At 47.8% G+C, this 24,751-nt stretch overlaps 3 protein-coding genes across 4 annotated transcripts; all 3 read left to right on the forward strand.

The window, feature by feature from the left end:
* Positions 1-706: 706 nt before the first annotated feature.
* LOC129370559 (A disintegrin and metalloproteinase with thrombospondin motifs 2-like) lies at positions 707-14,095 on the forward strand. 2 transcript variants are annotated; one of them, XM_055046626.1, is made up of 25 exons: positions 744-906; positions 2,146-2,585; positions 3,098-3,257; positions 4,185-4,282; positions 4,851-4,934; positions 5,135-5,218; positions 5,488-5,641; positions 5,771-5,876; positions 5,943-6,086; positions 6,159-6,291; positions 6,867-6,980; positions 7,148-7,293; positions 7,364-7,453; positions 7,578-7,660; positions 9,120-9,253; positions 9,523-9,646; positions 10,384-10,464; positions 10,538-10,701; positions 10,788-10,947; positions 11,018-11,150; positions 11,234-11,444; positions 11,807-11,929; positions 11,991-12,081; positions 12,384-12,750; positions 13,332-14,095. In XM_055046626.1, the coding sequence occupies exons 1-25, from the start codon at positions 840-842 to the stop codon at positions 13,882-13,884; spliced, it is 4,044 nt and encodes a 1,347-aa protein (XP_054902601.1). In that variant the 5' UTR covers positions 744-839; the 3' UTR covers positions 13,885-14,095. The 2 variants fall into 2 exon arrangements, with proteins under 2 accessions (XP_054902600.1, XP_054902601.1); XM_055046625.1 differs by lacking the exon at positions 13,332-14,095 and having other exon boundaries at positions 707-906; positions 11,807-11,935; positions 12,007-12,081; positions 12,384-12,558.
* A 1,337-nt stretch (positions 14,096-15,432) lies between these two features.
* ndufa2 (NADH:ubiquinone oxidoreductase subunit A2) lies at positions 15,433-18,591 on the forward strand. Its single transcript, XM_055046639.1, has 3 exons — positions 15,433-15,740; positions 18,238-18,344; positions 18,420-18,591. Exons 1-3 carry the CDS (start codon positions 15,637-15,639, stop codon positions 18,509-18,511), a joined length of 303 nt encoding a protein of 100 aa, XP_054902614.1. The 5' UTR covers positions 15,433-15,636; the 3' UTR covers positions 18,512-18,591.
* A 928-nt stretch (positions 18,592-19,519) lies between these two features.
* On the forward strand, positions 19,520-24,121 carry ik (IK cytokine). Its single transcript, XM_055046628.1, has 19 exons — positions 19,520-19,730; positions 20,389-20,455; positions 20,552-20,644; positions 20,733-20,792; positions 20,878-21,045; positions 21,123-21,237; positions 21,312-21,382; positions 21,458-21,504; positions 22,112-22,275; positions 22,354-22,462; positions 22,527-22,566; positions 22,636-22,793; positions 22,882-22,962; positions 23,053-23,140; positions 23,239-23,296; positions 23,371-23,459; positions 23,533-23,641; positions 23,720-23,754; positions 23,949-24,121. The coding sequence occupies exons 1-19, from the start codon at positions 19,721-19,723 to the stop codon at positions 23,974-23,976; spliced, it is 1,590 nt and encodes a 529-aa protein (XP_054902603.1). The 5' UTR covers positions 19,520-19,720; the 3' UTR covers positions 23,977-24,121.
* Positions 24,122-24,751: the final 630 nt, after the last annotated feature.

A 24,751-nucleotide genomic window follows, 5' to 3' on the forward strand; every position in this document is an offset into this window, starting at 1 on the left:
ACCTTTGAATAAAGAAACCCATCTGGGAGATTTCTGTAAAGAAGCAAGAGACCAGCTGAACTCTGAGGGCGGGAAATGGCTCACAAATCCCCCAAGCCTCTGGACCCGGACCGTTCTTATTTCTTCTGTACCATCATGGAAATGGCCCTCCGTCGTCTCCATGGCAACGCCACGACGCTGTGACGTTGGTGTAAAAAGGTTTTCCTGCTCTGAGCTCCGCTGGAGGACTTTCTCTGATTTGATGCCTCAAGTCGGTAGATCAGAGCAGCTTTGGACCTGGTTCTGATGACAGGTTCTGGTTGAGTCCAACGGAAATTACTTAACCGCATTTCAGCCAAAAACGATACATAAATATGTGAATAAATTAAGTAACATTTTCAATTCAGGCTCTTCAAATTGTTGAATAACAGCTTCAGAGAGATTTATGCTTTTTAAGGTTTTTGTAGCAAAGAGTTTTTCTTCAATTTTTCCTGGACTGTGGATGCTAACATTAGCATTAGTTGCTACATGTTAGCATTCAGATGCTATTTTAGGCCAGTGTAGCTTCTCTGAAAGGCTTACTGCTTTTAGCACAACTTGAACACAGCAGAGTTTTCCAGTGTGACTGCAGCTGCTGTCCAGCAGGAGGCGCAGTCACACCGAGCAGCTGCAGCAATTCTGGCTGGTCCAGAGTCACAACATCAAATTATTTCACACACACACACACACACACACACACACACACACACACACACACACACACACACACACACACACACACACGGCGGCGGTAGAGGGAGGAGATAATGACAGGGTGAAGGAGCCGGAGCTCCGGCACTCAGTCAGCCTGGATCTCCAGCATGGACCGGCCCGGTTCTGGACTGCTGGTCCTCGTCTTCCTGCTGCACGTCAGCTGCTGCCTCTCAGGTGAGTTCAGGTTCCTCTCTTTTTCTTCTGTGGTGGACATGAACTCTGACCCCTGCATGCTCCCTTCATAGGGCTCAAGAGTTTCTGATTCAGGCGCTCAGAGAATGTGAAGCAGCTCAGGTTTCATCACATCCTCCTCTGTGTGTGTGTGTGAGAGTGCGAGAGAGAGAGAAAGAGAGAGAGGGTGTGTGTATGCGTGTACGTGTATATAAATCATATCAGCTACTGTGAACACATGCATCCATCCGTCTGGGGTTCCAGGGAGGGAAAACTTCTACTGAGCGCACTTAGAGCAGGGACCTGCAGGAGTCAGAGGGATCCTGGTGTTCCTCCAGAACCAGAACCATTTCTCCAACAGAACCAAGGTCCAACCCTCTGGAAAACACGAGAAAGAGGCAGAATGGATCCAAACCAGAACCTCAAAACAACCTGGAGACAGAAAGCAGGAAGAGAAACGGGTACAGACTGGACCCGACTGGACAAAGACAAACAGGGAAAGAAAGATTTAAATTCACAGTAAACTCAAGAGAAGAAAAATTAAAGATTAACATTGTCTCAGAGGAAAGATGAGACTGGGTGGTTCTGGGTGGAGTTTAATCAAAACCATCTGACTGGATGTTGTTGCACCTGAAGCAGTTGCCTGCGCTCGCTCCGCTCTGGTTGGTGGAACTGTGTCAGGTGATTTCTGGTCTAGGAAATATGCCTCAGAGTGAAGCATCTTCCTTCAGCTAAAGTCTTGGAGCCATCAGTGGACACCAGTCAGACCAGGCGGTACCAATGGACAGGAAGAACCCAAGAAGCAGAACCAGCAACTTCTAAGCTAAAGCTCTAGAGGACACCAGACACCAGAACATCAGAACCAACGCTATGGTTCTGGATGGCTCTGCTGTTGACGCTACAAGATGGACAGAGACAGACTGGTCCGCTCCGACACAAATTGACCCGGACTAGTCCCTGGTCCCCGGTAATGAAGACCAAAGTCGCTGTTGTTTGGGTCTGACCCAAGTCCTGGTACTGGTTGGTGGAGACAGTAGCTGCTCTTACTTTAGCTCCAGTTCCTCTCACACATGATGAACTCGTTTGCTGCAAGTGATGACTGACATCTAGGTTTTTAATGAGGGTTCTGCTGAAGATGCAGCTGGGTCCATTTCACATTAACCGGGTCAATAATTTTTCTGATCTGCTGACATTGATCTGATCTGATGACTCGATCTTAAATATCTTCTTCCTGTCTCCCAGGTTCTCTCCATCAGGTTCTGTCAGAGTTCAGCATAATTCGTCCAATCAGAACCGACTCAGAGGGACGGCTCCTTTCAGCATCAGTCTACACCCACCATCCGCACCGAAGCAAGAGACACGCCCCCTCAAATAAGGACACGCCCAACAACTCCCAGACACAACAGGCCCCGCCCACTTGGACATCATCCTTCAGCCATTCATGGAGAGGGAGGAGTCCCAAGGAAGAGGCAGAGCTCTTCTACAACGTGTCGGTGTTTGGTCAGGACCTCCACCTGCGGCTGCGTCCAAACTCCCGCCTTATCGCTCCCACTGCCACCTTGGAGTGGGAGGAGTCAGGAAACCTGCACTCTGAGCCAATCAGAGAGGATGACTGTTTCTACACAGGAACAGTGTCAGACCTGGATGACACGTCTGTGGCCATCAGCAACTGCGACGGACTGGTAGGTGGTTTCCAGAGCCGAACTGGTCGAAACGTTCAGGACCAGATGCCTGAAAGATGAGGCTGAAATGCTTTGGGGGAACAGCGGCCATATTGGACAGGATGTTGAGAAGCGCTGACAGGAACAAAGAGTAGAGGCAAGGATCAGGTGGTGATGGAGGACAAGAAGAGGGTTGGTGCAGCAAAGGAGACTGGTAGAGACAATTTGGAGACTCCTAGAGTCCTGGTTAAGGTTCTGGTAGGAGTCAGAGTTTCAGACAAGTTGAAGAGCCATTTCTCGGTGATCGGCTGAGGAATCTCTAGATCTGAGGCGGGAGATGTGTTTTGAACAGGACTCTCAGCTCCAGAGTGGCTTTGATCATTTTGGTCTTCGTCATGATGATGTTTTATCTCCTAACTGATCCCGAGTCAGACCCCAGCACCAGCTTCATCCACTGGGCCGATCCAGTCAGTTCTAGTTTAATGCTGGTTGCTTCCCAGACAGGTAAGCTGATTCAGATCTCGTATCTCCAGGCAGGAATGATCCGGATTGGAGGAGACGAATTCTTCATCGAACCACTGAAAGACGATGAGGAGGAGGGTGAAGGCGAGCGAAGACATGTTGTTTATCGCTCTTCAGCCATCATCAGAAAAACATCAGCTGCTAACCAGACCTCAGAGGATTTCCTGCGAGGTGAGTCAAGCACTGGTTCTGTTCTGCCAGGTCTGGTTCAGATAACAGGAAGCATCAGGAGGTCACAGGTGTTTTGACTTACTAGGGGCTGACAATGTCAGCGAGCCAATCAGGGATCAAGTCTGAAACAATGGACCAATCGGTGATCAGTTTTCAGACAGAATCAATCACACTGACCCAGAGCCACTTGAGAACTTGAGTTCAGATTGTGGCACTCTGCGCTGCGTGTTAGCATGCTAACAAGCCGAGCTGAGCCGCAGCTCCTCCACCTCCTTCATTCCAGCTGAAGGAAGGAAAATAAAACAGTGGAAAGGGTCCAGGAAACTTGGCTTTGGGCTCAAAGACACTCAGACACACAGATACACTCTGAGACACACAGATACACTCAGACACACACAGATACACTCTGAGACATACTGCAAGCAAAGCATTGAAAGAGAAAGTGCTGTGAAACCCTTCCCAATGAGCTTCCTGCCATAGTGGACTGTAGTGGTTCCCAGTAGTCTGTACTGCTCAGTACCGGTGCAACCTCATAACTGTTCTTCAGATGGTTTATGAGATAAAGAGAGATTTTCTCTGCCTTGATTCCATAGCAACCGTTTATGGACATCAGAGTTTGCTGGCTTCAGTGTGTGAGGTCAGAGGTCAGCCTTTGGCTTCTTGGCTTCATCTGGTTTTTATTTCCAGTGTACGTCATAGATAAATCCTGGGCAATGAGCTGAACTCTGACCTTAGATCCGCTGCTGTTCGGTTGGCCGGGTTGGGACTCGTTACATGTGGGAACTGGACCTGCCACTGGGATACTGATGAGGTTCATGGAGGTCTCTATGGTTCTGGTCCATCCTGGAAAGACCATCAGTTGTTTGGATCCACTGAATCAGTTGAGCTGACCTCCTGACCTTTAGACCGGATGAATTGTGCTTGCAGGGCCGCTGCTTGGATTGCTGAACCCGAATCCAACCCTCGGTCCAAATGGGTCAAGTCGCCGGCGCCGCAACACCATGGCTGAAATGTTTCACATTGAGGTACGTGACCTTTCTGACCTTTGCTTTCTGAACTCCATATTTATGTCAGAACAAAGTATTGATGCCTTTGATCAGTGGAGCAGATGAAATCCCAGGTGTCAATGTGCTTCTCAGCCAATCAGAGATTAGGATGAGTCACCTGTGCGCCAGATAAAACACCAGATCATTTAATCTTTCCTGGTGTCACACCTGAAGTCCAGCAGCCAGCAAAGACTTGATCCGCGGCTAGCGAAGCCAGATTGGACGATTTCATAGGCCCTCGTATGTCCGGTGATCAGAACGGTCTGTCCAGGTTCTTCTGGACCTCAGAGCCGAGTTTGGTTCTATTGCTCAGAACAAACCGCCTGAGAAACAGTTGGTCAGAACCAAAACCGCTCACTGCTGCTAACTTTTGAAGGTCTAAGGCTATCTTCTCTCATCTTATTTTTTTCATTACTCGATGTTTCCTTGTTTTTTCTGCGTTTCTACGTTGATTCATTTTGTGTTTGACATTTTCAGTGTTTTCTGTGTGTGAGGCGTTTAGTTTCCTGCTCTCTGATTGGTGCTGACCTGCCTCTGCTTCCTCCAGGTGCTGTTGGCCGTGGATTACTCCCTGCTTCTCTTCCACGGCCGCGAAAACATCCTGAAGTATCTCCTCACCCTCATGAACATTGTAGGTGGAAGCAGTCGTGAGTTTTGCATACAACCATGTAGGCGCTGCAGAACAGCGCTACATGAATGGACCCAGAAGGACTGCTCTGGGTTCCGGTTCCTTCTGTCTGATGTTCTCCTGTTCTGTCCGGACCTGTTGAGGTTTCCTGCTCTTGGTCTCATTCAGAAGCTCCTCATGCAGATTCTGCTCGTCTCCTCCAGGTCAATGAGATCTACCAGGATTCCTCTCTGGGGGCCAATATCAACGTGGTGGTAGCAAGAATCATCATGCTGACTGGAACCAAGGTACGGGCTGCAACGTATCACAGGAAGTCACTCTGCTAACAGGAAGTCACTTTGCTCAGGCAAACAGGAAGGCTAACAGGAAGTCAGTCCTGATAACAGGAAGTTGATCCGCTGTAGCTTAGTCTTGTTCCGGGTCACAGTTGTAGATGTTCCGATCCGGCCCATTGCTCATTAAACCACTGACCTCTGACCTCAATGAACTATTCAGGCAGAATAGCTCCTGTTTAAAGTAGAAAACCAGTAAAAGCTGGACTTGTTTGGGATCTCAGTCCCAGGAGCTGATTGCGGTGGGGAATCCTCAAAAGAGCTTGGAGAACGTCTGCGGATGGTCGTACCTGCAGCAGGTGGAGCGGAATCAGGAGGCGCAGCATGACCACACTATCTACCTGACCCGCCAGGAGTTTGGTCCCACTGGCATGCAGGGTACCGCTACTTTACTACCTCTGGTACTGCTGCTGTACTACAGCTACCTATTGTACTACAGCTACCCATAGCACTACTACTATTGCTACGACTACTACTACTAATGATAATCCCCTTCCTGTGCTGCAGGTTATGCTCCCGTCACCGGGATGTGCCAGCTGCACCGGAGCTGTGTCCTGGTTCTAGAAGATGGATTCTCCTCGGCTTTTGTTGCTGCGCATGAGACGGGCCATGTGTAAGTCACACAAGAATGGTGATACTACCTGTTCAGTGATAAATAACTAAGCTAAGATGTGTGCAGACTGGGCATGGAGCACGATGGGGAGATGAACGACTGCCTGGACGACGTCCCTCTGGGCAGCATCATGTCTCCCCGGGTCCAGGCCACCTTCTACCGCTATCACTGGTCCAGCTGCAGCTGGAGGGAGCTGCATCGCTACCTGCAGTGAGTAGCACTCCTGGCACTGCCTGCAGCGCCAGGAGGGTTTCCATTGACAGCCGCTCCCTCTGCTCACAGCACCTATGACTGTCTTCGTGACGACCCCTTCAGCCACGAATGGCCCGCCCAGCCACAGCTACCAGGCTTCCAGTACACCATGGACCAGCAGTGCCGCTTCGACTTTGGCCCAGGATTCAGCATGTGTACCGCTGTAAGTCAGAGTTTAACCTGATCCGAGATTCTTAGCCCAACCGGACTCAGAGTCCAGCCGAAATCAAGGTTCTCACCGAATCTGACCATTCACAGCTGCCTCCGAGTCGGTTCTTGCTGAAACCTCTAGCAGAATGATTCACTTATTGGCCCGTCATTCCCATACTGGTTGTCTGTCAGACCAGGCTGAGGCGAAGAGCTGGCAGACATGCTGGCTGAAATGTTTCCAGTCCTGATCTGATTCAGAGGAGAAAACCACCAGAACCATCAGTAGAAACGTCCAGCTCATCGGGCTCTGAGCTGCTGGACCCAATCTGCCAGGAATGCTTTCTGTTATCAGTTCTGAACAAACACTGCATCTGGACCCAATCAGTAGCTGGACCCGGCCAGCCACTGGACTGGAAATGTCAGGAAGCTCATTAAAGTCCTCTGGTGTCTTTCTGTCAGTTCTAGGTTTTTTCTTCATGGAGCTCAGGGTTGTTTTCATTTCACATCTGGAGAGATTTCTGATTCATTTTTGATCAACAAGATCATATAAGCAGCAGATCCTGATCTCTGAGTGATCTGTGTCTTCAGTACACGAACCCTGACCCCTGCAAACAGCTGTGGTGCAGTGACTACAACAACCCGTTTTTCTGTAAGACCAAGAAAGGCCCACCACTGGATGGGACCAAGTGCGGACCAGGCAAGGTCAGTTCACAAATTCATTGTCAGCGTTTATTTAAAGGCCAAGTTCTGCTGGCAGTAGAGAAACCATTCGGTACCTCCCAGGTACTTATTGGTACCACTTCAGGACATATTTCCAGACTTTATCCACACAGCCAGATAAGTCACCAAGGCAGCTGTCTGTGTTGCAGCACTGCTTCAAAGGCTTTTGCATCAAACTGACCCCAAATCTCCTGAAGCAACATGGAAACTGGGGGCGCTGGAGTCCGTTCGGCAGCTGTTCCCGGACCTGCGGGGGTGGGGTCCGGTTCCGGACCAGGCAGTGTGATAACCCCCCGTGAGTGACCAGCAATGATCTCATGCACTAGCTGCACCAATCAGACAAACTTACCTGTTGCTGTTCTCAGTCCAGCCAACGGAGGGCGCACCTGCTACGGGAACAGCTACGAGTTCCAGCTGTGCAGCCAGGAGGACTGCCCCCCCCTCACCGACTTCAGGTCAGTACCTGGTTCTGTTCTCCGGCTGACCGTATCAGAACCTGGTTCTGTCCTCCACATCGGAACCTGGTTCTGTCCTCCGGCTGACCGTATCAGAACATCTGAAGTGTCATTGTGTTTTCAGGGAGGACCAGTGTAAAGCCTGGAATCCATTCCTGGAGCATGAAGGAATGAAACATCATTGGCGCCCATATGAGCATCCTGACCGTAAATACACACGCTCAGATATACACGTTAGCACTATGCTAGTTGCAGACACTGCCATGCCAACAGGATGCTAGGAACAGACAAAGCGCTATGCTAGCATGATACTAGTCATGTCAACATGAAGCCATTAACAGACATATTGCTATGCTACCAACATGCCAAAAGTTATACTGATGTCATATCAGTAACAGACACTCCACTTTGCTAACATGTTGTCAGTAACAGACCCCGCTATGCTATCATGATGCCAGTAAACAGGAACAAAGCTGTTCCTGGCTGCTGCTGATGTAAACAGTCTCTGCTGTGGCCAGATGTGTTTTAGGACCTAAGGGTTCATTTTTTCAGTGGAATCTCCTCTCATTGTGGGGATGTTGTGTAATGCTGTGGGACGAACCAGACCTGGGTTCAACGTCAGTCTAATGTCCCTGGAATGCACTCTGTAATACACGGTTCTCACAAATACCAAATACAGACCTGTGTGTATGAGTGTGTTTGTACTTGTTTAGGCTAACTCTTCAGGACTTGTTCTAACATTTTCACACGTCTTTGAGGACCAATGAGGACCAAAGGGACTGGATTAAAATGTTAATGGGAGTTAATTTCAGGGTTCGTCATTAATTGCTCACATTTAAATCTAAAACATGCATCAATTAAATAAGCACCATTTCCAATTCAAGTGTTAAACCGCTGCTAAATTATTGAATATGAGCTCAGCAACAGAAATATTTATAGATTTTTATTCTTTTACTTGGAAACAATTAAAAATATAAAAATGATGTTAATACCAGAAATGTGCAAATTCAAAGGTTTGGACTCAGAACTTCTTTATACAAAAAGAGACAAAAAAAAAATATTCCGTCAAATATTTTAACATTTTGAAATCTATGCAATACATTAATTTAATTAATGAGTTAAAATGATTCAATTAACTTATCCGGACAAAAAAGTCTGAATTATCCTAATGTGGCGATAAATACATGTGCGTGGCTCTGTACATTCTTGCATAACACATACAGAAGAATACTTTCACCACTTTCACCCAAAATAGAGGTCAGTGGGGAAAGTGGGGACATTTTCAGTCTTCACTTTTTTTGCAGCTCTTTTGGTTGAGATAGCTTTAAAGGTAAGCAGTGGATTAAGTTCTGGGTAGGGTTAGTTAGGACTACACTGGTATTGTGTAGTATCCAGGTTAGGCACAATTGCAGTTAGTAAAAAGAATGAAAGTCAATGCAAAGTCCTCAGTTTATAGAAGTACATGGATATGTCTCTGTGTGTGTATGTGTGAGTGTGTGTGCTCACATGTTAAAGTCATCAGACAGGAATCTGTTGTTGGAAGGAAACTCTGAGCCTCTCCTCCCTTTAACTCTTCATCATCTGAGAATAATTTAGTGTCTGCAGGATTTTTATGATCATCTTCAGATATTCCACCTTAAGTCTCTCTGTGCGTGTGTGTGTGCAGAGGACGAGCGCTGTCGTCTGTACTGTCAGTCCAAGGAGACGGGCGCCGTGGTGTCCATGAACAGAATGGTGCATGATGGGACGCTGTGTTCCTACCACGATGCCTACAGCGTCTGCGTCCGAGGAGAGTGTGAGGTCTTTATTGTGCTTCAGTTTCCAGGCCTGACTCACAGCCTGACGTGCTTTTCTCCTGACTCTTGTTTCTAATTTACTGAGGAATAACGGGGGAATAAAAACTCTTGACCCAAAACGATCCTGAATAATTAGGATTTTATTATCTTCCAGCCAGTTGTTTTTCCCTGTGACTGACCAGTTTGATCATTTTATTGTAGAATTAGTTCCTATTTTCTGAGGTCTTGTCGCTCAGCAGCGATGCTCAGCATTGTTGCATGTTCCCCCCTCAGCATGTGGGATGTGATGGCCAGATTGCCTCGGACCGTCGGGAGGATCAGTGCGGAGTCTGTGGCGGAGATGACTCCACCTGTAAGATCGTCAAGGGGAACTTCACCCGCAGCACCAGGAAGCTAGGTGACTAACTGATCAGGCACAACATTATGAACACTCTCAGCTTCTCCATCAGAAAAACCCTAGGGACTGGGTCAGAGGTTAGGGTCTTCGGTCTGATGTTCTGTTTGTCCAAGCTGTTCCATCCAATTGTCATGAGAATTATAAACTAATATTTGAAGTGCCACAAAAAAACAACAACAAAGAAACAAACATAAAATGTGAATTTCCATCTGTTGGTTTGGAGTAAATCAACCAGACTGACATGGCTCAGATGTTGCTGCTATGTATGGCAGTAATAACAGGAAGTGGAGGTCTCTAACTGGACCAGTAAAGCCTCTGGTAAGGCTCAGCCTCACCAGTAACTGGGAGCGATTGTTGGTGATTAAACTTACTCAGCTACTGTGTGTCACAAGCCTGTGTAGCACTGTTAGCCACAGATAACCACAGCTAATGACAGCTAATTGCAGCTAGCAGGAGCTAGAAGCAGCTAATTTGCTTTTTAATCTACTTTTGTTTTTTCTGTCCACTTTTAGCTTAACTGTTTTGGACTTAGTTATTTCTAAATCCTGAAGGAATTTGTAATTCAGAAATAAAATGTTAAATTCTTCAAACTGAGACTTCAGGTTCCTCGTATGATCAGGTTCTGACTGCTTGGACTCCAGAACCCAAGCAGATCTTCAGATCGCTGATGGAGTTTATGGTTGTAATGTTATAACAGGTTCATGAATGTCTGAATGATGATTGGCCTCATGCTGTAGGTTACCTGAAGATGCTGGAAATCCCCAAAGGAGCCAGGCGTCTGGTGATTCAGGAGTTTAAGGGGAGCCCTCACACCCTGGGTAGGTGGACCAAAGACCCTTTCAGTCGGTCAATGACTCAGGAACAAAGTTGATCTAGAGTTTTACATTGCAGCCGTGAAGAACGAGGAGACGGATTATGTCTTTCTCAACGATGAACATGAGATTCCTGAGAGCCGGGTGGTGATAGAGAAGGGAGTGGTGTGGCAGTACAACAAGACCGGTGAGCAGGAGGCGCTGCACAGCGACGGGCCGCTGAAGTACAGTGTCATACTTATGGTCAGTCCAAAGAAGGACCGGCGCAATACTGCCAATGGTTCTGGAAGGCCCAGAAGAGCCAACTTCCTTCTTCCTCTGCTGCTCAGGTCCGTTCTCACCTGGACTCCAAGGTGACTGTGTCTTACAGCTACATCATTCAGGACCACATCCAATCCTCTCTGGAGTCTAACTTGGTGCAGGAGGAAGCTGTGGTCTATGAGTGGGCCCTGAAGAAGTGGTCCCACTGTTCCCAGCCCTGCGGTGGAGGTATGTCCTGGCTAGCAGGTGTCAAGTCTGCAGTGACCCTCCTCGGACTAAAGGTCAGCGTCTGTTGCAGGAACCCAGTACACCCGATTTGGCTGCAGGAGGAAGGCTGATGGGAAAATGGTGGAGAGGATCTACTGCTCTGACATCAACAAGCCCAGACCCATCAGCCGCAAGTGCAACACCGAGAGCTGCAGATCTCCACGGTAACTTATGCAAATGATCACAGAAACCCAACATGACCAATCCGTCTGATCAGCAGCAGGCTAACATTTGGCTCTTTCACCAGGTGGGTGACTGGGGACTGGGAGGCTTGCAGCGCTTCCTGTGGGCAGACAGGGTGGCAGCGGCGTTGGGTGAGCTGCCAGCAGGAGTCCAGCAGTGGGAAGCAGGGCCGCTCAGTGAACAGCAAGCTCTGTGGCGACGACCGGCCAGAGGCCAAGCAGACCTGCAACCGGTTCACCTGCCCGGCTGGTTGGAGGACCGGGCCCTGGACCGTGGTGAGGACATAGCTACAGGACCGTCTCTGAGCCGGTTCTCCTCAAACTCCTAAAACTTCCTTTCTGGTCTCAAGACCAATTTCCTTCAGACTTGCAGTTTCTTCCTTAAGTCTGGTTTTAATTTGAATGTTGTTAAGAACTTTGATATGCTTCCCATCACTAAGGTTCACGGTTCTCTGTGGAACTGTTGTTCATGCACCCTCTGTATTCCTTCCTGCAGTTCATGTGGCTGCTACCTTCCTGTTTCCTCAGACAGGTTGAATGCCAGCGGGTCACTGGTTCCGGTCCACTGGGTGACTGGTTCCAGTCCAGCGATCCGTTTAGAGTCTAACTACCATTCACTACCATGAATGTGTTCACAGTGTTCGGTCTCCTGTGGAAACGGGACTCAGGACCGTCAGGTTGCTTGTTTGAATCCTGAAGGCTCACCTGGAAACTGCAGCAATCTTCAGCCAATAGCAGCGCGCCCTTGTCAGGCCCACCCTGCAGTGGTAGGCTTTGAACAATCAGCAGCTCTCTCTGCTGCAGCCAATCAACTGTTGACAGTGTGTTTACTTCCCAGGAGATCCAAAGAACGCCATCATCCTCTGGCTGTCCAGGTCCAACCCCAGCTTCCCGGCTCCACAGACATCTCCCAGTAAGAACCTGCTGATTCTTGTCCATGTTCTGACCCGGTAGACCGATGTCTCCTCGTTTGTCCTCTTTATGCCAACAACTAAGCAAGTCAGAACCATCAGCCACTTTCAACTGGACCTTTGGAGCGTTGCCTCTGTGGTGTAGGGGTCATCTCTCTGACCAGAATTGATTATTGTTGGTGTCTGTCCGACTGGATCAGGCTGGCATTAGCATTGCCCAATCTTTGAGGGTTCTGGAGGTTCCGTAGAACTTCTTGGACTCCTTAGATCTCCCAGAACTTTCTTGATCCTTCTGTGTCTGCAGGGCAGCGTTGCCGTGGTGACCGATCCGTCTTTTGCCGAATGGAGGCGCTGAGTCAGTACTGTTCGATCCCTGGATACAGGCAGATGTGCTGCAAGTCCTGCAGCGAGAGGAACGCCAGCAACTCTGATGGGTTCAGTAACTTCACCAACCCCAGCAACTTCAGCAACTTCACCAACTCCAGCAACTTCACCAACTCCAGCAACTTCACCAACTCCAGCAACTTCACCAACTCCAGCAACTTCACCAACTCCAGCAACTTCACCAACCCCAGCAACTTCACCAACCCCAGCAACTTCACCAACTCCAGCAACTCCAGCAACTTCAACTCCAGCAGCCAGAGCCCTACTGACTCCCCAGAAAACAACAAGTCAGTAAAGTAGGAAAAACAGTTTTAAGACATAAAATACACTGATGTAAAACCCACTGAGTCGGACCAGGTCTAACCAGACGAAAATGGTTGAAACGAGCCAGTATGTTCTGATTTTTATGAATCAGCTGTCTGCTTTATGGTTGCATGAAATAAAATATCTGCATGTAGCTGAATTAAGAATTTAGCTGCAAACTTTTATTTATTTTGTTTTCTTCACATTTTTCTTCCTTCAGATGTTCAAAGGATTTATTGGACCAAACTCAAAAGACCATACCAAACAATCCATACCAAAGAGCAACTACTACAACTGTTTGGTGTTAGCCCTTTGGCTAATAGCAAATGGCTCATAGCAAGAGGTCTATACCAAATGAATAACAGCAAATGGCTAATAGTAAACAGTCTATATCAAGCAGCTAACACCAAACGGCTATAGCAAATGGCTAATAGCAAACGGCTAATAGCAAACGGCTAATAGCAAACTACTGCTACCAAACATCTTGCACAAACATGGAATAGAGAAGCCAATGTTTCAGAGCTCGTTCATGTTATGATGGGAAATTTATGCCTTTGTCTTTTAGTTCCTGGGAGTTGACTGAAATGGTGATGTCGGTGACCTCGTCTACCTCATGGGTTGGTGATGTCATCAGTGATGTCACCAGCACACCAACCCCTACAAGCAAGAGCAGCACCGACTTTGTCTATGTGGACTACGACTACGAGTTTCAGACCTACGACTACAAGATGCCTGTTGCTCCGGCTACCACAGCTGATGCTGCGGTTACCACGGTTACCTCCACAGCTGGAACTACGACAGCATGGCCAATAGGAACAACTACAGAGCCACCAATCAGAACCTCCGAACCCACCGCCACAGCACCAGGGGTGCCGGCACCGGCCTCCGGGGAGAAGAACTCGGTGGATGAGGTCCAGTACCGGGTGGTTGGAGCGGACAGTATCACCAGAGACCAGCAGAATCTCTTTGTTCCTCGCGTACGGACTCAGAACCAGCGCATTCAGCAGCTTCTGAAGGAGAGGCAGCTGCAGAACCTTCTGAGGCTGGAAGACCGGCTCAGGGCAAGGCGGAACCTCCTGGCCCGGCAGAACCAGCCCATGGCAAGACGGAGGGACTGACCCGGTTCTGTTGGGCTTAATGATATCAGTCAATGAGAAACAGAAACTGACAGAAACTCCTCCATCTTTGTTTCTCTGAGCTTAAAGCAAAGTTACTCTATCAGGCGTGAACGACCAGAATCGGGCCGCAGAACGCTCCGGTTCTGTTGGGTTCTATACTCATGCTGTCTGTACCAACTAATCCTGTCTTAATAAAGCAAAGTCTCTTCCAGCTGCAGCTGTAATCATGACTCATCAACATCTGGATCGCCTCAGTCCATCAGAGTGTCCCGGTCCCAAGGTTTACGGGCCAACCAGAGCCCTTTACGGGCCTCTGGCCCCATCAGAACCAATCAGGACCAACTAGAACACTTTATGGGCCTCTGGGCCCACCAGAACGGACCAGGACCAATCAGAACCAACCAGAACCCTTTACTGGCCTCTGGGCCTACCAAAACCAGCCAGAACCAATCAGAACTGGAGGCTCTGCATCAGAACTTGGTATGGACAGCGGTTGGAGTCCTGTCTCAGTCTGGCAGCCATCTTGTTTCTAGAGAGGCGTTTTTCTCCTTCAATCCTTCCTAGCAGCCAGACTGGTTCAGGGTTATGACCTTTAACCTGCGGGATGTTTGGCCATCTCTGTTACCTCTGACCTCTGGCATCTGACCTTGGAGCAGGTGCTGACTTTAACCCAAACCACCAGGTTAATGTCCCGTCTCAGGTCCTGGTGTTGCCATGGTCAGTGTTTCCTGCAAGTTCTGGAAAGCGCTACTGATCCAGAATCAGTCCCTGCTTCCAGAACTACCTGATGCCAATCATTGAATCAGCCACCAACTGAGACAGGAAGCAGGGAAGGCCTGATGCAGGTTTCCAAACCAGAGCCAGGAATTATCCTGACCCTGCAGAATGAGGCGGTTCTGATTTGATTTTTCAGTCCTGACTGGGTCAGGCACCGCCCTCTGTTGGGCGACTTTAAACAACCCGTTTAAACTCCAGTCCACAGTCAGGACTGAGGACTGGAGTTTGACACCCCTGGCTTAGGCGGTTACGTGGTCCATGAGGGCATCGACCGATCAGAGAGCCCGGTCTGTTAGCGTGGTCCTGATCCAGATTCAATGGTTTGTTGTTCAGATAGGTCAGAACAGGTTTTCTCTGGATGAAGAAATAAAACTATAACTAATTCAGCACATATTTCAAGTCTTATTTTTATTAGTCTTTCACTGATTTGATATCAGCCATATTTTCTCTCAGCTCTGATTCTGGTATATTAATCTGCTAAATGACTTTTCTGGATAATAGCCTGAATATGATCAGTAACACTGAAAGATATAAAACTTTTAAACAATAAAGAGACATAATCAGAATGCATTATAAAAGTCACTGATGTAACTATTGAATCACTTTTTTCCCCATTAATCACAACAAATCCTGAATTTTGACAGCTATAAACTTCTCTTTACTGTCTGTGATAAAGAACTAGCAGGTGAGCGCCCTCTGGCGGCCAGTAGTTTATCTGCGATCAACTTTTCAGTTTGCTGTCTTTAGTAGCTTAAATATTTTCAGTTTAATGTCAGGTGTAGCTGTACAGAGTTGGAAAGATTGTAAGTTGATGCTGCAATTTCACTTCCTGTGAAACATTGTGCGTTTATTTGCGCAGCCTGATCCTGTCAGGACAAACCCAGGGAAGAACCCGCTCATATGAGGAGCCTGTCAGGAATCACCCGGGGCTGAAACAACCCACAGCTCGTCCTTGACAGACGAAAAGAAGCCAAGATGGCGAGCGTCGCAGCGAGAAGCCTAGGCTCCAATTTGGCTAAAAACCTCCGAGAGATCCGCCTTCACCTCTGCCAGAGCTCAGCAGCCAGCCAGGGGGCCAGGTGAGCGGGGAGCCGGGGCGGCCGGGTCCGGGGAGGTTCTCCAGTTCATACCGAGGCTAACTGCTGCTAACCGGGGCGAGCTAATGCTAACTGATGCCCACCAGGCTGTACCTTCTCCCTGGTTCTGAATATTAATCGCAGTGTTGATCAGGTTTGGTCTCCACCTACCGCAGTCTGCGGCCCAGAGACGGAATGAACGGAACAAGAACCTTCCTAGTCCTCTCCGGGTCAGCAGATTCTACTGAGGTCCAGTTTATTGGATTGTCTGTCCCGGTCAGTGAGTCCCAGAAGAGTGACCAATTGGTAGTAGGTCGATAGTTCTGCTGATTGGGTCACTGAGCTGAAAAGAACCGAGTACAATACAGCGTCACACCCTGTGACGGGTTGTAGTCCTCTGCTCACCTGGACCAGGTGGACCAGGTGTCTCTGTCCCTGTGGTGTGTTTATGGGTAATTGGTTTCCTCAGACTCCAACAAACCAATCGCCAACCACCAATCTGCCTGGTTATTATCTACAGGTGCTGGTAAAAAAAATTAGAATATTATGAAAAAGTAATTCCCTTCAAAAAGTGAAATTTGTATGTTTCGTTACTCACAACTAATGAAAACTCCAAATTCAGTTTCTCAGAAAATTTGAATATTGCGGAAAGGTTAAATATTAAAGACTCTAATCAGCTTCTTTAACTCCAAAAACCTGTAGAGTGTTTGGAGTTAATGAAGCTCCTAAAAGATGACTTTTGACACAAGAGGGCAAGACACAAAGGTCATTGCTAAAGAGGCTGGCTGTCCGCTGAGTTCAAACACATTCATAGGGAAGAAAACGATGTGGTAGAAAAAAAAAGGTCAATCATAACAACCACACCCTGGAGAGGACTGTGAAACAAAACCCACTTTAAAATGTGGAGAAGATTCACAAAGAGTGAACTGCAGCTGGAGTCGGTGCTTCAAGAACTCACGACTCATTAGTCGTGAGATTTAATCATCAACTTTAAAGAAAATATCATTTGAAAAATATTAGTCTCTGTGTAAAGTATCAGTAATTCCTTTTTGAATGGAATTACTGATTTAACGTTTTCATGATAATCACAATTTTTTTGACCAGCACCTGTAGGTAACAATTACTTAGATCTCACCTGGTTATGTAGATAGTGGCTTGTATTTACTAGGTTATTACCTATGAATGAATGACAGTGATAACCTATAAACTGTGGGAAATTCACATGGTTATTACCATGTGATTTTTTTAAAAAAAATTATCTAATTATCACCTGATTATTATCTAGTTATTACTTAGACATTATCTGGTTAATACCTGGTTAGTGGGTTATCTAGTTATTATGTAGTTATTAGTTGGTCTTTATCTAGTTATCTAGAAAACTGGGCAGAGGAGATCCTACTTGTCCTATGGGGACACACCCTAATTGATTCTTCCTGGATTTATTTGTATTCATAATAACAGGATTTCTGCTGTTTGAAGTTGGCGGATTTTGGCATATTGAAAAGTTGTTCACCCATATGAACCAGTGACCACTCAGGCTGACACGCTGTGGGACAGAAGCGCGATTCTTTCGCAGGCAAACGTTGGATGCTAAAACTCACTAGTGGCCTGGAATCCATCTTGGAGAAGTTGCTGGTTTTGGCCCGATGGCACGACCACACTAATTTGGATGATTGGATATAATCCAATCATGAGACTTTAGGGCAGATGGAAATTTTAAGTCTGCCCAATCTAAAGACAATAGTTTATTCTGAATCTGGCTCCCTGTGGCCTTGGCTGGCTGACTATCTCAAATCTCCTGAAGTTTATCTAAACAAGCTGATCTTTCCCAGCTCCTCTCCTCTTCTGAGTGACAACCATGGAATCATATGGCAGGACTCAATGACTTGCTCTGAGATAATACCACCTTATCAGAAACGGTTTTTGCATGGGAGAGCAGGCTGCACAAAATTCATGGTCAAACTGCACACACGTCTCATTGTTACACATACATTTCCCTGACATAACTGCCTTTGCTGGCCATGTCTTGAATGTTGCTACTTGTTCTGTCTTTCCCTGATGTGTTGGTTCTTACCTAGTTTATTACTTTTAGAAATTGTGGAGTGCTCACTATTTTGACCAATGTTATACTTTTTAGATTATTATGCAGAGAAATTCCTTAGTTTTTTCACGGAAACTCCTTCTAGCTTATAAATTATAAATTATGGAGTAGTTAGAATTATCTTGCAACCCAGAAAAGGAATTAGAACAAACTTTAGAATTCTGAAAAACAACTTACAGAACAGGAACATTTAGTTAGCTCTTTCCTTTGGTTTGTTATTTTGTTTGTATTTCCTTCTAATTCATGTAAAGTACTTTGAACTGCCTAGTTGCTGAAAATGTGCTAAATAATGTTACCTTACTTTACATTACCTAGTTATTACATTGTTATTTCCTGGTTACCTGGTTAGGACCCCCTGGTCTCCACAGTACCCCCTGATGGTTGTGTTTGGTATTTCAGGAACTTTGTGGAGCAGAAGTATGTGGACCTGAAGAAGGCCAACCCAGACCTTCCCATCCTGATCCGGGAATGTTCTGGAGTCCAGGCCCGGCTCTGGGCCCGATACGGTGAGCAGGCGAGGATCTGAGGAGGTCTCACTCTGCTGCATTAAGCTCAACCTGGCCTGATGTGTTTGTCCTCAGATTTTGGGAAGGAGAGGAGCATCTCTGTGGATAACATGACAGCTGAGCAGGTGGCCACCGCCTTGTGGACTCTGGCCCAGTCCAATCATTAAGCCCCGCCCCCTCTGACCGAGCTCTACTTTCTCTATTTTCTCTGTAAATGTGTTGATATGAATAAAGACTCTTGACTCCACAGCTGCGTCTTTCCTGGGAAGACTGGGAGGAGTGCTCCAGATTGGTTCATCATGAACAAGTCAGAAACAGAACATCTCAGATTCCCTCTTTAAGATTTCATAAAGCATTTTATGAAACAGCATAATTTTTTTTACAGCATCTACTTTCAAAGACTGTTTGTTTTATTGAAATAAAACCATGTCAGATCTTCAGTTTATTCATAAATAACCCAAAAAATAAAAAATTTTTCTAAGTCAGATTTTAACGTGTGAGTGAAAATAAAAAATGTTCAACATCTGGAGAGCCCTGGATGATTCACAGCAGATCTCCATCTGCGTTAATGAGACTGACGGCTTCACTCCACACTTTACAGATTTTATACAAAAACTCATCCAGAAATTCATCAGGTAGAACAAGATGCATATCAGTTTTTAAGCAAGGAAATTAGGAGCATTTTTTTTTTGGCGCATTGTCCACACAAACAAAAAATCTGCATATGGTTCTGCTTTGCTTTCAGCACAATAAAACATTTAATACATAAATATTATATAAAAAGGACCCAAAAAAACCAACAACAAAACATGTACTTTCTTTGTTTATATGCTTTATTTTATGGTTATTTTAGTTGAACATAAGAGGTCGTTCATTAGATAATTGAGAAAACTGAAGCAGCAGCAGAACCTCCAGCTGGTCCTGGAGAACCTTCAGCAGAAGAAGCTGCAGTGACTTCTCCAGCCTGCAGGGGGCAGTGCTACCCTGCCCAGTCTGACGGGAAGAAAGCCCTAAACTGATATATTTAAAATAAATTTAATTTCCACTTAATCAGTGTCAAATATTAGCTTTTTATTTTCTTTCATTCTTTTATTTTCTTTCATCATTTTCATATTTCCAGTGTGTGCCCGTTGGTGCGCTGCTTTAAGCCTCCTGTTGGGGTCGCTGTCTGAATGACACGGCAGGAAGTGACGCCAGTGCACCTCAACACAGCTTCAGACAAACACAACAAACGGAGCAGCGGAGAAAATCATCTTCAGCTTACAAAAAAACAGTTAAACACTGAGACTTATACCGTCCCACAGTCGGGATAGAGCTCCTGTCAGCCCGGAGCAGGAAACCAGAAGCCCGCAGCGGAGAAGCAGAGACCCGCAGAGATGCCTGAGAGTGAGTCTGTTAGCATGCTAACTGTCGGCTAGATAGTATAGCATCCTGTAAGACTGTTATCTAGCTGAAAACAAATCTGTATATAATGTAGCAGTATGTCAGTTATGATTATTAATGAAACTCTCTAATCCCAGAAAAATCTCTGGTTGTTTCAGAATGTGTACATTAATCTCAAAGACACTCTGTTACCTCAGACTCCGCACTTCTTCCGCCGGATTTGCGGTTCAGTTTCTCCTCTTCGCTGCTTTTCAGCTTTTTATCTCATCATCTGTAGAGTAAATTAGACCAGATAAAAGCAGAGTACAGTGGCTGGTTCCGTGCAGACCAGATGAACCGGATCTCTGATCATGATATGGAACCTCCAGATGTTTCCTCATCGACCTGGCTTTAGGTCTGACACCCGGGGCCCGGCTGAGGCGGGCCGGGTTCCTTCTGGAGACTCCAGGAAACTTTCCTCCCCTTGACAGAACGTAAAGGAGGTTGATGACCTCAGGGCCTCACTCACTTCTCCTTCAGGGGTCATTGTATCCTGAACTTTGACCCCACCTGTTTTCTGCTCTGTAGAGCCAGTTGACGCCTCAGCTTGTTGTTGTTCGGAGGTAAATGTGTGGCGCCCCCTTCTGTCATCCTCTTGCCTAACATATTGTCTGTGTTGCAGCTGAGAGCTACTCCAACCCTCTGGCCCCCGAGGGCCACGAAGTGGAGGACCACCGCTCTGCCGCGCAGTGAGTGCTGCTCACACACACCCTGCAACACATATCGTCACTGCTCCTGCTGAACTCTTTGTGTGTGTGTGTGTGTGTGTGTGTGTGTGTCCTCAGGTCCAAACTGACCAACGATGACTTCAGGAAGTTGCTGATGACGCCTCGGGCCACGCCCGCCTCGGCTCCACCCACCAAGTCCAGACATCATGAGTAAGTTGGCTCCTAGAGAAGCAGGAGGTCAAAGGTCAACCATTTCTGCTTCACCCCTGCTGACCGGAGCCGTGTGTTTATTTCCCAGAATGCCAAGGGACTACAATGAGGATGAGGACCCCGCAGCCAGGAGGAGGAAGAAGAAGAGGTCAGAGGTCGCGTTCCGGGTGGGTCAGAGTCGGTCCTTCCGTCCTCAGCTGTCCCCTGAGTGTCCCCTGTCTGTCCTCCTGCAGCTACTATGCCAAGCTGCGGCAGCAGGAGCTGGAGAGGGAGAGAGAGCTGGCTGAGAAGTACCGGGACCGGGCACGAGAGCGCCGCGACGGCGTCAACAAGGACTACGAGGAGACCGAGCTCATCAGCACCACAGCCAACTACCGGGCTGTCGGACCCACTGCCGAGGCGTGAGTACTGCTGCTGCTCCTGATCCAGGTTCTGGTTCTGGTCTGTCCATATAAACCTGGCATTTCATGTGATCCAGGGACAAGTCTGCAGCAGAGAAGCGCCGGCAGCTGATCCAGGAGTCCAAGTTCTTGGGTGGTGACATGGAGCACACTCACTTGGTGAAAGGTCTGGACTTTGCTCTGCTGCAGAAGGTCAGGCTGGGGATAAGGGGTGAAGGGTCAGGGTAGGGTCCGGTGGGTCAGCTCTAAATGTGTGTGTCTTCCAGGTGAGAGCTGAGATTACCAGCAAGGAGAAGGAGGAGGAGGACATGATGGAGAAGGTCCAGAAGGAGACCAAGTAAGAGCAGCAAGTCCTGCATGGCTAGAGCGGGTCAGAACCGGTTCTGATCCGCTCTGCTCTGTGTTTGAACAGGAAGGACGTGGAGCCGGAGGAGAAGATCGAGTTCAAGACCCGACTGGGTGAGTCCCCGGTACCAAGGACAGGTTAAGAGTTCAACCCAGGAGTTTGACCACCCAGGAGGTGGTCAAACCCGTTGCTAGGTGGTCAAACCCGTTGCTACCTGGTCGACCCTGTTCCAAGAGTTGCTGTGATTGGTTGTAGGTGTAAACCTGGAACACAGGTTTACACCTACAACCAATCACAGAAACCTTTATTGGTTCTTCCTCTTGTGTAAAGGCAGTTGGTAACAGTTTTATGCAGCATTGGCGCCTCCTGCTGGTGAGGTCCAGACGTCTGTTAACTCTGTCCTGGTAGCTTTGACTTCCTGAGGCTCAGATAACGCATCAGTTCAGGTCTTGGCTCTGTTTGGCTGAAACGTGAAACAAAGAAAGGTTTCTGCGATTGCTCCGCCCTTTACTCAAACTGAAACTCCGCTCCTTTACTGTTAACATCAGCAGCATCTGTGAAGGCCCAACACGCTGCAGGAATCGTTCTGTATTTGTAAGAGTTTTTTTCCCCAAATGTTGTCACCATTGCCTGCTGTTAGTCCCATGCTAAAAGTAGCTGCAGTTAGCCTCACGTATGGATATGAGGCTAACTGAAGCCGTTGTCCCGGGCGTCCCCCAGGCAGGAACATCTACCGTGTGGCGTTCCGGTCGGGCGTCCAGGAAAGGAACGAGCTCTTCCTGCCCGGCAGGATGGCCTACGTGGTCGACTTGGACGACGAGTTCACCGACACAGACATCCCCACCACCCTGATCCGCAGCAAGGCCGACTGCCCTAGCATGGAGGTCAGACTCGTCCCCCTGGAAACATTGCTGTCCCTCTGTCTCCCTCTGTGTCCTCACACTGTCCTCTTGCTGTCCCAGGCTCAGACGACGCTCACCACCAACGACATCGTGATCTCCAAGCTGACCCAGATCCTGTCCTACCTGAGACAGGGGACACGCCACAAGAAGATGAAGAAGAAGGATAAAGGTTGGACTCACGTCCAGCCTGTGTCCCCTGGACTTGTCCCCTTCCTAATGTGTCTCTGTTTCAGGTAAACTGGATGACAAGCGAGCTCCTGAAGCTGATGTCAGGTGGGTTGTCCTCCGTCTGTCCTGTCCCCATGCCCAGCTGACTGTGTAACGTCTCCACTCCTCTTTCAGCATCTTTGACGACATTGGGGACTACATCCCGTCCGCCACGTCCAAACCCAAAGACAAGGAGCGCCACCGGGGACGAGACGAAGACAGCAAGACCAGAAGACACGCCTACTTTGAGAAGCCACGCACAGACGAACACCCGCTGTTGGATGTAGACACGGGTAGGTGTCCCCCACTCTGACCCGGACTGACCAGCTGATGGGTAACCTGTTCCCCTGTCTATCCCCCTGTCCGTCCTCTGTCCTCCAGCTCCTGGGTCAATCAAAGACCAGATCAAACTGATCAATGAGAAGTTTGGATCGGCAGCCAACCAGTGGCAGAACCAGGAACCATATCCTTCTTTACTAGGACTTCCTGTCTTACTCTGATCCGGTTCTGAAAGGTACCATGAGTCCAGTTTTTAGCCTTAACTGGTATTTACTGGTTCCCAGAGGAGGGACTCCAGCAAGGAGCAGCTGGGAGATTTCTTTGGAGGATCCAACTCCTACGCAGAGTGTTACCCGGCAACGTGAGACACACACATGCACTCACACGCACACTCTGGTCCAGGTGTGTCCTGACCTGAGGACCAGCCGCTGTCCCCTCTGATCAGGTGTGTCTCTGCAGGATGGACGACCTGGCGGTGGACAGCGATGAGGAGGTGGACTACAGCAAGATGGACCAGGTGGGTGATTCTCCCAGCATGCCTTGCTGCTGACAACATGGGGTCAGAGATGATGGCCTGTGGTTCTGTTCCAGGGGAACAAGAAGGGTCCACTGGGCCGCTGGGATTTCGACACCCAGGAGGAGTACTCTGATTACATGAACAACAAGGAGGCGCTGCCCAAGTAGGCCGGCTGTTCCCTCAGCACTGACTGTCAGGCGCCAGGCTGCTGCTGACGCTGATGTTTGTCTCCGCAGGGCCGCCTTCCAGTACGGCATCAAGATGTCTGAAGGCAGGAAGACGCGGCGCTTCAAGGAGACCAATGAGAAGGCGGAGCTGGACCGCCAGTGGAAGAAGATCAGCGCGGTGAGTCTGATGAAGGCTGTCATCTGGCTGAAGCTCCTCCCCTCTGCTCTGGAGGCTAAACTCTCTATTCTGATGCAGATCATCGAGAAAAGGAAGAAGATGGAGGCTGATGGGTAACTACTTCCTGTTGATTGCTTCCTGTTTACTGATACCTGCTGATGTGTTCCCATTTTCATTTTCCAGTTGACTTTTACTGTTCACTACTCCCTGTTTTCTCCTTCCCGTTGTCCATTACCTGTTTCCGCCTTCCTATTTCCACTTCCTGTTTGGTGTTTGTCTATAAAATGTGATCCGGTTGTTTTTCCAGTGTCGACGTCAAGAGACCAAAGTACTGAAGAGCTGCTGAGGTTCTGCTCTCTGACCTGTTGCTAGGAACTGTAAACACACAGTCTATTGTCATGGAAACAAGATTATCCTGCTTATTGTATTTGTTGTTATTGATCAGTTGTTGTGATTCCCCATTAAAATAATCAGATCCCAGTTTGTCTCACTGGTTTGATGTTCTGGACCTTCCAGGCTTCTGTAGCAGGAGATTGGGATGAGGGATGGACTGAGGAAGGTTCTGGTTCTGGTCTCCAGCGATCCTGAGGCGAGTCCACTCAAGGCTGGTCAGCAGAACTTCTAAGGTTGTGGAGGCCAAATAGAATCGTTTTGAACCAGTTCTCTGATGGTTCTTGGCTGGTTCAAATTGAAGTGTAGTATCTCATGTCTTGCAGGGGGCAGTGCTGCTCTGAGATCAAAGTTCTGGTTCCATTAGCACAAACTAGATCAAAGTTCTCAAAATGTTCTTTATTTAGCCTTTAAATAATCAGCAGCTGTTTGAGTTCTGATTGGTTCTGGTCTCATGATGTTCTGATTGTGAACTTGTTAAGGTGAACCAGGTCATTAGCATAACAAGGTTCTATTAATTAGTGACTGAATACGGATCTGGGTCGTATCCATATTCAGATATGTAGAGATTGCTATGGTCTGGCTCTAGAACCATAAATAAAGGGAAGCGGCGCATGGGGTAACTTAAAATTAGATTTAACAAAAATAATGACTGACTGGAGAAAAGAGGGAGAAAATAATGCCCCAAACAGGGTCCTGAAGGTCCAGCATCCTGCAAGT

Source organism: Poeciliopsis prolifica, unplaced genomic scaffold (assembly GCF_027474105.1).
Source record: "Poeciliopsis prolifica strain line A6 unplaced genomic scaffold, Auburn_PproV2 SCAFFOLD024, whole genome shotgun sequence".
Lineage (NCBI taxonomy): Eukaryota > Metazoa > Chordata > Actinopteri > Cyprinodontiformes > Poeciliidae > Poeciliopsis > Poeciliopsis prolifica.